Here is a 13,198-nt window from a genome sequence, read left to right as displayed (position 1 = left end):
ATTGAATAAGATGATATATTTATTAATCAACTATAGTAATAAAAACAATTATTATGTATCAAAGTAATGGTCAGCAATTCATTGAAATGTTAGAACAATTTCTCCTATTTTTCATCCTTAATTTTGCCCCACTAAAAAATGCCCCTGTAAAAAAACCGGCTAAAACAGGCTGTATTTCTGCTTTTTTTTTTCAGTGCAAAATCTAGTTCTGAAGGAGTAAAAGGTTTTGACGTGGAATCTATACTAGTATTATAACGAAAAATTTCTTTATTACTACCAACATTACCAGAGGCAGATGAAGGTGCAAGTTGGTCTAGTATCTGTTTAATGAGATCTTCAGACAGTTAAGGTTTTTGTTATACTGATAGTTATTGAAAATTGATCTGATGGTTGTCCATATTTTGAGAGAGGAGACTATATAATTATCCATCTACTTTTTTTCTTTATTTTAAATAATCGTCTGGTTTGGGCTGCTGCATTTTTATAGTTTATGTAATTATTATGGTTACTCTGCACTCGATACATTTCAAGGTTACTATTAAAATTTGGAAAAATGCAACGTTAGCAGTTAGTCACAGGTCGATCACCGGTACAAATCTCATGTTGCGGAAACAGTGGCATGGATGCAGTTGGAACAATGTATATTACTTGCGTTTTCATCTCAGTTGAAGCTTGTTCGACAGCTTTTAATGGGTTTTATACGCTTAACAGCTTTCAACAACGTTGTTTCGATGCTCTTTGACGCTCTTTAACTATTTGAAGACTAACTATCAAAAATTGTCGAAATGTTATATGATCTAATCAGAAGAGCAACGTTTTTATAATGCTTTTAAATGATCAGAGAGTATAAAAGATTCAGAGATCCGATCATCAAAAGAGAGTATAACAGGCTCTCGGCGGTAATAAGATTGGAAGTGAACAGGCTGAAATAATTACAGTGATGGCGTGTCACAGCCGAACTTGACTACTTCTGGGGGTGCTAAATTCTGTAATCAACTTCTGTCTTAACGAAACAAAAAAGTCAGTCACGATCACATGTCTTAGTTAATAACGTCATTCTTAACAATCCACAAGACGAGGCCGAAGCCTTCAAAGATACATTACAGGCCGCCCTCGTTTCCCCTAATAACCTAAACTTCAGCGAAAGATCCAAGAGAGACCCCGAACGATGAGTGGAAGATATATTCTACTACCCTCAGGCACATTTGCGACCACATCCTCACCCGATGATGGCCGCTGTGACTGAGGACATCGTCAGGCAGATGTGTAATATTGGAAAAAACGCAGCTCCTGGCCATGATGGCATCCACAGAAGATGCCTTAAAAATCTTCGAGAGAATATTATCCCGTTGCTCACCAACATAATCAATGCATCTCTTACGCTGAGCTATTTTCCAATTCAATGGAAAGTGGCCAGCACAGTCATCATTTCCAAACAAGGGAAAACTCTCACAACAACTTTTATTTCACAATCACTTAACGAAAAGAACCACGTCATAGGCATATTCCTCGACGTCCAGAAGGCATTCGATCAGGTCTGGCATACAGGCCTGGTTGAAAAACTCCATCTTAATTAATAGGAGCAAAGCAAATATTAAAGACACCTTGCAATCGCCGAGGGCAAATACTCACCATACTTTCTCAAAGAAAAGTTCCGTTCCCTCCAGCTAAACTTCTCCACAACATTGGACATGAACTCCCTGATGAGTATTTTAAAATCTTAGAATCACCCCCATCAAATATCGCAGCTAACAACTGCATGCTAAAAATGCTGATTAAGAGCCGTTACTACTGTATGGCTGGTAACCCCTGAAGTAGGTACCTCCTTCGACATGTTTGGCACAAATTACCTAAATTCCTCTTGTACGCTTTTAAATACATCGTCCACACAAACACGCCACCTTCTGAACCCCAGCTCCTTAGTAGTCCACTACTTCTTCACACAAAACATCATTCGTCACGTGTTATTACACCTCCATTACTCCGAAAAAAAAGGAGTACCCCTTCCTTGACGAAGCGAAAACCTTAAACAAGGATAAAACTCTGGACCCAACGCTTTTTTGATACAGTTTAGCGCCCTTATACCCGTGTAAAGAATAAAAGTCAAACAGTAATAAAATGTCTTTATTACGTATTCACATTAATTAAAATAACGTTTTGTTCGTGACACTTAAACCATTGTCTTAAACGTTTTTGAGTTCCATTGTAAGCTTGTTCTTTACGTTTTAACGCTTTTCAACACTTAATGTGTGTTAATGACGTTTTTTCGATACTTAACATTTTTTCACAAACGTTTTTTGAAGGCTCTTTATTTCTATTAATGATTTAAATAAATAACAAAGTTTTTTTATTAAGCTTTTAAAGCTTTAAAAGATTTTCGTGGCACTTGAGCTTTTCTTCGCTTTGTCGGAGCTTAATAACGCTGTTTCGAAGAATTTTAAGGTTTCTTTATCTGTTTAAGCAGTAAAAATCAAATGATAAGGTCCATTCGCTTAACTCGGTCATATTTTGACAGATTCATAGTCGTAAACCTACAACACAAAAATTCCTACCTCTCAGTATTAATAGCTAAAATATACTTACTATTGGAGACTTGATCCATTGAAAAACGAAGAATTATTCTAAATAGTGAAAGTGTATACTAAACCCAAAAAAGTTTCACTGTATATTTAAAATATAATATTTGAGTTGTTACAATTTAACATATTGTAGTAAATATTTGTATTATTCGCGTTGTTTATATTAGTCAATATAGTTTTATTGATCTATTATTTTTGTTTAATTCTTTTAGTTCTATTTACTTAATTAGTTAGTTTGAATTTAGCGATTTTGAATTTTATTATTATGGATAGTCAAAGTTTTCCTCTTGTTCCATCATCTAATGCCTTGGTAAGTTTTTCATAAATAAATATGATAAATGTTCTTTAAAAGTTAATATTTTTAGATGAGTAAGGATGCTCTTAAATTACAAGGTGGTGAAACTGCACAAAGGTTTATTCAAATTACTTATCATTTTTTAAAATTATTTGCCGAATGAAACCCTGTTGAGCTAAGTTGATCATTAAAATATATTTGAGTGCACGAGATGCAAAACTCGCTAATCGACAAAAATTGAAAAAAATAGTTAAGCACGCCATCTTGTTCGTACAATATTTAATTATTATTTTACACAAGTATTTGGAGCAAAACTAGTTTTTTAACACACGAAAATCCGTCCCAAAAATCATGACTTGATGCAAAACTCGCTTTATGCATTGATGCGTGCGATGCAAAACTCTCTATTTGTACGGCGTTCAATCACAGCATCGGATTTTACTCACGTGGTTAGGAAAGGGCATCATGCATGTTGTTTGTTTCCTGGTGTGGTTTGATCGTTTGACTCAGTCGCGTTTTAGCGGTATTCTGAATTGTTTGTTTAACTTGAAGTTTCCCGTTTTTAAAATTATTAAAATGCAAATAGACAGTGAAATTTCTGCAGCCAATGATAGTGTTAGTTCTGCAATACAACCTACCCCAAAGAACATGTGTAGAACGAAAATTACGACGGAAAGTAAAAGATAAAAGCTCAAAAGATTAAGGTAATAAAAACGATATCAATTTGTTAGAATATTTTTTTAAAACTGTGTTATTTTAGGCACACTCCGACACATTTACTGGAGTACCCGACCTGTGGACATAACGGTCAGCCAGGTAAGCCGTACTATTGTGCCACTTTAACAATGAGCGAAATTCAAGATTTTCATAGAAAACTGTATGCTTCTAAGGAAAAATGTAGACAAGATAGTTTTATAATTGCAACTTGTGAAGGCCAGAAGTGCAAAAGATCAAAAGTGGAAAAGGAAAAAATATCCATTTTGTATTATGCAACCACTTCTGCTAAAAAAATCCGTGTTTGTAAGACGGCATTCTTAAAAATCACATCCCTTAGTAGAGATCGGATTGAGAGAGTCATGAAAAACTTTGTTTTAAAAGGGAATATACCACGAGAAACAAGAGGAGGTGATCGCATCCTTAATAAAAACTATGATAAAAAGTTAGCAATAAAACATTTCATTAAATCTCTCCAATGCATAGAGAGCCATTACTGTAGAAGTAAAATCAGTACTCGTGTTTATTTACCATGTGAACTTAATTTTACAAAATTATGGAAAATATACGAATCTAAAGTTCGCGATAACCAACTATATGTTAAATTGGCATTTTTAGGACATAAATAAATTCTAATTACAACATCGGATTTGGCACCCCAAAAATTGATTTGATCCAAGGAAAAGTTAAAAAACAAAAATATTTCTAGTTCAGAAAAGCAAATTATTATCACCGAGCAACGGATACATAGACTTAAAGCAAAGGCATTTTTTGCCTTATTAAAGCAGCCGCTAGAAAATACAGCGGTTTTTTCGTTTGATTGTCAGAAAAATTTGCCTTTGCCTAAGCTTCCGGATCAAGCTAGTTATTTTAGTCAACAAATTAACTATTACAACTTTACGTTAATTCATGGATCATCAGCAGCACAGTTGGTTTCAGAAAATGTTTATTTTTTTGTTTGGACGGAGGTGGATTTTCCCAAAAATTCTAATTCGATAGCTTCAGCTGTTTGGGATGTACTGAACAAGTTTAACTTTCCCAATGAAATCGATACATTTCGTTTATTTGCTGATGGATGTGGGGGGCAAAATAAGAATATTATAATGATGACCATGCTTTCTGTTTGGTTGACGACGAAAGCTCCCACAAACATAAGGACCATTAACATAATATTCCCCGTAGTGGGACATTCTTTTATACCACCTGATAGGTTGTTCGGAATGATTGAAAGAGAGGTAAAAAAGAAATCCATTATTTTAAAAACTTCTGACTACGAAGATATTATAGCAAATAAGTCGACAATTAGAAAATTGGGTTTATATTGGCAGGTGTATGACTGGAAGAATGAAGCACAAGTAAACACCAAAGCACCATCGTCATGGCACTTTGAGTTTAATAAGGCTAAAAGGTTTGTGCTTACTAAAGGGAAAACCAATGCACTAATACGACGTGAGCCCAATTATTGTGTTGACGCCGGTGAAGCCAAGTCTGTTGTTAAGAGAGGAATAAAATTGACACGTATCAATCCTACTCAACTTCCTATTGGCTGCAAACTCAAAGGCGATAAATCGACAACAATTTCTCTTCTCAAAAAACATTATGGAAACGCTTGGGAAGAAAATCCTGATTTGGTTTTCTTTAAAGAAAATCTTGTTAACCCTCGAAGGGTGGAAAACCAGACTTCTGTAAACGATGTTGAAGCTGGCTGCAGTGGTTTAAAACCTTGCGATATTAATTTACCAATTTAATGTAATATGTAAATAACTGTTTAATTTCTTTGTGAATAAATTTTGTTCCAAACTATTGATTGAACATTTTTTGGTGCAAAACTCGCTAAATGCATTCTTTTTTCTTCATTTATTTAAAAAATCTGCACTATTTTTTTAAAATATGTTAAAAACTATTAGAGGTGTATATGTTCTAAAGGCACGCTAACATCATTAATTGGTTATTAACAAATATAATGCAAAAAACGTTTTTTGCACTTTTCTCAAATTGACTTTACACGCATTAAGCGAGTTTTGCATCTCGTGCACTCATTTATCAAATTATGTAAATATTACAAATGTTCTTAATAACAAAAACATTTCAGTTAACATCCAGTTCAGTTTGACATAGCGTCAAAAATCAAATTCGCTTAGAAAATTATAGCATATAGTTACAAAGAAAGAAGTTTCTATTATATAAAAAACAAAATTAGGCTAATTTAGTTTATATCCTTGAAATGCGCCAAATGTAGGCAACCAGCTTAACATTTTGGTAGCATTTAGCTTGAGTTTCTTGAGAATATATTCAATAAACGTCTAATATTTACCAGTTAATTTATACTTTTTATAAGTGATGGTAATAATGCTGAATAAGCAATATTTCAAATGATCGTCCAAAACTAGTTCGGCTAGGAATAATAGAATATTAGTATAAGTTTGCAAAAAAGGTCTACGAAATACTTTTCGCAAAAAAGTCATTACTAAAGTCACTAGACAGTTCGAACTAGGATTAGAGAACCGACTATAATAAAATGTTTTTACCCTTTAGTCTCTATTAACCCTCTATCGCATACGAAACCTTTTATGGTTTCAAATTTAAAGTGTTGTAGTATATATCCATAACATAATGAATTGTTCATATAAAAATGATTGCACGTCATTCAAGATCTAAGGCGTCAGAACCCCACAGAGTTGCCAAAACATCAGAATAGTTAGTAGTGGGGAATTTTTAAAATGTCAACTATTTGTCAAACTGTTTTATTAACAGTAAATACACTTATTTTTAGGACTACTGCAACACACTAAAATACATCAGAAAACATTTTAATACAAAATTATATATTCTAAATTTTAAACTTAACTTTTTAGAGCATTAATAGTAAAAACGCCTCGCCATTATTTCTTGTTAAAAATAATCTATCCTAGATAGATAGATAGATAAAAGCTTATCAGCTTTCTACAGACTATTTAGTTGTTTTGGCATAGCACAATCACATTACACAACAATAATTAGTTTTTAAAGCTATTAATATAAATTTAATATGTAATTATAACTACAATTTATTATTATATAATATATTATGATCAAATTGTGTAAGAAATCAAAACATAAACAAAATTCTTACTCCAAAAAGGCGGCAACATTTTAAACAATTTTGCCACACTGACTGACTGACAAACTGTCATTAAAATTTGACGTTTTCCCGTATCAGTTGCGTGCAATTGTCTAATCTATTTAATTAAAATTATTGTTTTGTGGAATATTAGACTTACAATTATTATTAGTTATTTCATAAAATTTATATTATTAATAATAACAAATGTTTTTGGTTATTTAATCAATATAATTCTATAATTCCCAATATAATGATAATTACATTTTTCTGATGTTATTCCATGTTGACGCCTATGACAGATCGAGCAGTTCCGTATGGGTTTCGTATTATTAGCTGTGTTACGAAAATTTGAATTTGAAAAAGGTTGACGTTCTGGAAATTTTAAATATAAGTGACGTCACTTTATATAAATTGTGACATGAAACATTTTTACTTTGAAAAATGGTATAGTACTCATTATACTACGTATCTGTATGTTTGGTTGCCTACCACTCAAGAGGAAGATTGTTATAAGCCCATTCGTTTATACACGTGTAGTGAATGAACCTTAGACAAGGCAACCATAGTCTTATCTGTGGGAACAACAAATGTAGACGAAAATGCCCAATAAACTCGGTATACAAGCCACCAAATCAGCCTTTTATATTTTCACCTCCAACTAACTTCCAATCACAACACAATCAGCTTGTACTGGGAGACTTTGAAAGTCACAGTTTTCTCTGGAGCTATGCAGATTCGGACGCAAATGGAGACGCAGTGGGAGCATGGGCCGAAACAGGTGGCTTCTCGTTAATCCACCACCATCCATAAACTTCCACCATCTTTTCAGAGCAAAAGTTTGGCAAAGAGGATTATAACCCGGATATCTGTTTTTCAAGTAATAACCTCGAAGACCGATGTACCAAAGTAGTATATGGCCCCATACCAAAAACTCAGCATATACCAATTAGTATAAATATCTGTCAGATCACAAGCTATTCTATTCAGAAGAAGATTTAACTTCAAAAAGGCAAGCTGGCAAAAGTATGCAGACACGCTAGATTCTGAGCTGCTACGTCTTGAACCAAAAGTAGAAAACTACGAAAAATTTGTAGAGGTACTTGAAAATGTGTCTAGAAAAGCTATCCCCAGAGGATGTAGGTAGACAATATGTTCACGGGATGTCCAGCGAGTCCAAAGAACTAATGAGAACATACGAAACCCTCTATTCCACTGACCCTTTTAGCCAAGAAACGGTTGACTGCAACCACCTTCCAAGGTTACAGCAAACTAAGTCGCTGCTCAACTCCTTATGAATGGAAGAATTACGAACCGATATAAGGACTCAAAGACACTAGAAGAAGATTGGATTCGGAGACAAACCACCTATTTTACACTAAAAGGACTCCACGACGGTATGAACAGGTTAAAACACGGGAAAGTTGCAGGTGTGGATGATATATGTAGTGAAAATAAAGCATCTAGGCCAAGGAGCAAAAAATGGGATCTTGCAACTTTATAACACGTGCTGCAAAGCCTGCGAAATTCCAAAATCATGGAGGAAATCTAAAGTAATAGCCTTGTTAAAACCATGGGAGGACCCAGAAAATCCCAGTAGCTACAGGCCTATTTCGCTGTTGTGTCACTTTTTCAAACTATACGATATATTCGCCAGAATAGAAAAATGTCGACAAGCACCTTATCCCACAAGGAGGATTTAGACCCGGCAAACCGGTCAAGTCCTCGCAACAGAACACATTAAAGGGGGCTTTGAAGAAAAAGTTATAACAGTGGCTGCTTTCGTAGATTTAACAGCAGCCTATGACACAGTAAGGCACAAAACATTGCTCCGCAAATTATGTGACATTCTCAATGACACCATCTGGGTAAGGTCGTATATTCCTTACTGCAAAACAGACGTTTTTTCGTTATGCTGAAGGGTAACGTAAGTAGGTGGAGAGTTCACAAAAACGGCCTCCCACAGGGAAGTGTTTTAGCACCAATGCTCTTCAATATATACACAAACAATCAACCTACGCCAAACCAAGTACTTCCTCTATGCTGACGATCTTGCAATATGTGCTCAAGGATACAGTTTTAAAGAAGTGGAGGAGAAACTATGCGAAGGTAGAAAGTCTGCGCTTTGCACCTTCGCGAAAACTCCAAATTGCGTGGAATGGTAATACATTAGAGCACACAAACCAACCTATATATCTTGGAGTAACTCTGGACCGGTCCCTCACCTACAGACAACATTGCATAAAAACGAGAGGGAAAGTAACAACTAGGAACAACACACTCAGAAAGCTAACGGAAAGTAAATGGGGTGCACGTTCTGGTGTTTTAAGAACAACGGCACGGGCACTGTGTTTCTCAACTGCTGAATATGCGTGCCCCGTTTGGGGCAGATCTGCCCACACCAAACAAGTTGATTCTGCGCTAAATGAGACATGCAGAATGGTAACGGGGTGCATGAAACCAACGCCACTCTCAAATCTATATAAAGCAGCGGGTTTTGCAGAACCGTCAACACGCAGAGGCGTTGCAGAGCACATAGAGAAAATTAAACAGATCGCGGACGAGCAGCATGCTCTATACAAAGCTCGAACACCACGAAAGCGACTAAAATCCAGGAAAATCTTCCTTAGAATAGTGCAGGATGAACCGCCTGAGGATTTTCCTCTTCCCCAGGTTCAATGGACCGGCCAGTCCCTTAAAACGTGGAAAACTAAACAGGATAAGAACGGGGGTCGCTCCAGTAAAATCAAACATAGCAAAATGGGGAAAAATAGACCAAGATGATGTGAATTGTGACTGTGGAGAAACAAAGAATATGGACCATCTTCTTACATGCAAAAACTGTCCTCATCGATGTACCCTCGAAGATTTGTGGCTCGCCAACAAAGATAGAACCGACGTAGCCCGATACTGGACCGAGAGTTTATGTGTCATGTCCGGACACGATAAAGTAAGTAATGCAGTTAGCGCCTTTCTACCCGTTCAAGGAATAAAAGTCAAACAGTAATAAAATGTCTTCATTATTTACTCAAATCAATTACAACAACGCTTTTTTCATGACACTTTTAAATGTTTTTCGTTGCATATAAAGCCGGTTTGTCGATTTTTAATGCATTTTCGAAGCTTAACATCTTTCAGCAACATTTTTATCGCAGCTTAACAATCTTTGATCTATTAAGATGTAAAATTTCGTTTTTTTAACGCCTGTATCTTTCACCAGCTGACATAAAAGAGCTCCTAGTAAGCTAATGTCTCTATAAACACTTCAGGGAATTTAAAATTGATCTACAGTAAAAAAATAGTGTTCTCCAAATTGCTCTTGGAGCTCTTATTTCTACATATATGATCCTTCTGTATCAACTTTGCTATTTTGTACGCACACCCTGTACATATTAATTTATAGATTTGATAATATACATTCACGATCGAGTTTCAATCGTCGGATTGGTTAAACATGGGATATAACCTAAAATCTGTCACTTTTTTATCGTCAATATAAAGGTAAGAATCGCAGCAATCAGTACACAGAAAGACCTTCTCGTGTGGCAGCCTGTCACATTTTTTGACCATCCATTTGACAACCCTTTTCAGACAAAGCGAGCACATATTGTTTGAATCTTTGTTGAAGGCCAATATCTTGGGATACGTCTTCGAAACCAGGCAGTCACTGGACTGTAGCAATCTGGCGTCTGCAAATACGAAGATGTGTTCGCAATCTCCTTGGTGGATATAGACGTACGGGTATCCCAGTCGAGGTTTCAGGTCGGAGAAGCGGGTCTGAAAAAACAAAATTATACGATATAATTCATTGAACGATTTTATGTTTTATTTGATACTTTATCTTTGATAGCTCGCATTTTTAACAGCTGGCAACCCTTATTTACGACCATTTTTTACCAGGCAACCTTATATCATCATATTAAAAAAAATCGTTTTAATATGATATTAACAACGATGGAATCGTTGGAATTCGATGGAATCGAATGGAAGAAACGATAAACGTCATAAAACATCTAAAAAATAACAAAGCACCTGGCACAGATGGAATAACTGCAGAACTGATAAAGAATGGTGGACATGCGCTATGGAGGCGTATCCATAAACTAATCGACCGCATATGGACACTAGAAGTCATCCCAGAAAATTGGAAAGTGGGAATCATACTTCCTATGTACAAAGGGGGAGACAAACGACTCTGCAAAAATTATAGGGGCATAACAGTTTTAAATGTCATCTACAAGATATTATCAGGAATTATATATAGCCGCCTGGAATCGTTTTCGGAGGAGATTATTGGTGAATACCAATGTGGCTTCAGACCAAAGAGGTCAACTATAGACCAAATACATATGTTAAGAGGTATACATGAAAAATGTGTTGAATATAACATACCTATTTACAACTTGTATATCGATTTCAAACAGGCGTTTGATGGAGTAGATCGACAAAAGATGTTAAAGCAACTATCTATGTTAGGGATACCCAATAAGTTGGTTAAACTTATACGAATGACTCTGGAGGGTTCCAAAGCTATGGTGAGAATAGATGGAGATATGACGCAGGCCTTTGATATTGAAAATGGAGTTAGACAAGGGGATGCCTTATCAACAACACTTTTTAATCTAACTTTAGAAGCTGTTGTTAGAAAACTGGATATAAACGGCTGTATTAATACAAGATCTATGCAAATATGCGCATATGCGGATGATGTTGCCATAATAAGCCGCAACAAAAGGGTATTAAGCGAAAAAGTTATAAAGTTATAAAGTTAAAAGAAGCTGCTACGTTTGGTCTATATATAAATGAAAGCAAAACAAAATATATGGAGTGCACAAAATCGAATGAACATGAGAATCTGAAGGTAGACAACCATACCTACAAATATGCCTCCACTTTTCCCTACCTAGGCTCAATAATAAATGACAACAACAATATCAGTCAAGAAATACAAGCACGGATTCTTAGCGGTAATAAGTGCTTTTATGCATACAAAGACTTAATGAAAAGTAAGTTACTGAATCGTGAGTCTAAGCTGAGAATCTACAAAACAGTAATTAGACCAGTGGTCACATATGGATGTGAAACGTGGACCCTCTCAACCACTGATGAAAATCAACTGAGAATATTTGAGCGCAAAATACTAAGGAAGATATTTGGACCAACCCAATGCAGCGATAGTTCGTGGAGAATTAAAATGAACCACGAGGCTTGGTCACCCAGAAAGAATGCCAGATAATCGAGCTGTAAAAGTAGTCCAGAGATGGAAGCCCGCAAGGAAACAGAACAAGAGGAAGGCCCCGTAAAAGATGGATAGACGACGTAGAGGGGATCTTAAAACCATGAACATCAGGCAGTGGCGAAGGAAAGTATCCGACAGGGCAGAATGGAAGAACATTGTTAAGCAGGCCAAGACTCACAAAGGGTTGTAGCGCCATTAGGAGAAGAAGAAGATGATATTAACAACATGCAACTATAGGTCACGAGCAGCGTATTTTATTTAAAAAATTAATGAACGAAATAAAATTTTTGACTCGAAAATTAATTACTATTAATTGAATTAAAAATATTCGCGGGCCACTTTTTAACTAGCAACCTATTATCAATGTATTCTCCTAATTTTAAATGTATGTAAAAATATGAGTTTGATTAACTACGTTATGAACGTACTGGTACTGCAGTGGGATCTTAGACTACTCTTCTTACTCTATTAATCTCCCGCCCTGCTAGAACCCTCTGTAGATGTTGACTGTTTATTTATCTACCCTTCAACACGAGCCTTTGCCTATTATTATCTAAATTTTTCTCTGATTCTTCTGTGAATAAAAAACCGCTTTAAACCACAAATACGGTTTTAGCCAATTATTATTTACATCTTTACCTATTACCACTATCTGGCTTTCTAAAAGGGGCCAACCACTCATTTTGAGCATCCTAGTGTATTTTATTCGTGATGTGGCACCACTTACGGTCTGATGATCACTTTGTAACTGACAAAAACTCGCTTTAACCACTTCTTTGATTTTCCAGAATCTTCTACCCATTTATTACTATATTATTACTATTACTATATTATTATACTACTTTTTTAATCGCTACTGCCCAAAACTCTTAATTTTGGATGACTCTGACGGTAAAACCATCTTCCTATTCCCTTAAAACCACGTTTTATCTTGACTACACTACCACCAAATGATAACAACCCGAAGAACTAGAGACCAATAGCGCTCCTATCGGCGGACGTTCAAGCTACTAGAACGACTTATCTACAACAGAATTAGTCCAAACCTACTTAAATCAATACCGGTTGATCAGGCAGGTTTTCGAACGAAAAGAAGCTGCGCAAATCAGGTTCTTTCACTTACTGCATTTATTGAGGCAGGGTTCCAGAGAAAACTTAAAACTGCAGCCGCATTCATAGACTTAACAGCGGGCAACGATAAAGTCTGGAGAGAAGTCACGATATACAAGCTCCTCCGTACACTCTCCAGTAAATCCACCGCTCGAATAATC

General features: G+C 35.7%; 1 protein-coding gene across 2 annotated transcripts in view; it reads right to left on the bottom strand.

Moving 5' to 3' along the window:
• Nucleotides 1–9,691: 9,691 nt before the first annotated feature.
• Pbp49 (proximal sequence element A Pbp49) overlaps nt 9,692–13,198 on the bottom strand; it is a 29,664-nt gene continuing 26,157 nt past the window's right edge. For both annotated transcript variants that reach the window (XM_072527775.1, XM_072527776.1), the window contains exon 6: nt 9,692–10,465. In XM_072527775.1, coding sequence (XP_072383876.1) covers nt 10,121–10,465 — 345 coding nt within the window. In that variant the 3' untranslated portion in view covers nt 9,692–10,120. The remainder of the gene's footprint in view (nt 10,466–13,198) is intronic.

Source organism: Diabrotica undecimpunctata, chromosome 4 (genome assembly GCF_040954645.1).
Source record: "Diabrotica undecimpunctata isolate CICGRU chromosome 4, icDiaUnde3, whole genome shotgun sequence".
NCBI lineage: Eukaryota > Metazoa > Arthropoda > Insecta > Coleoptera > Chrysomelidae > Diabrotica > Diabrotica undecimpunctata.
Note: the sequence above shows the minus strand (reverse complement) of the source record. Positions and strands in the feature narration are given on the sequence as shown.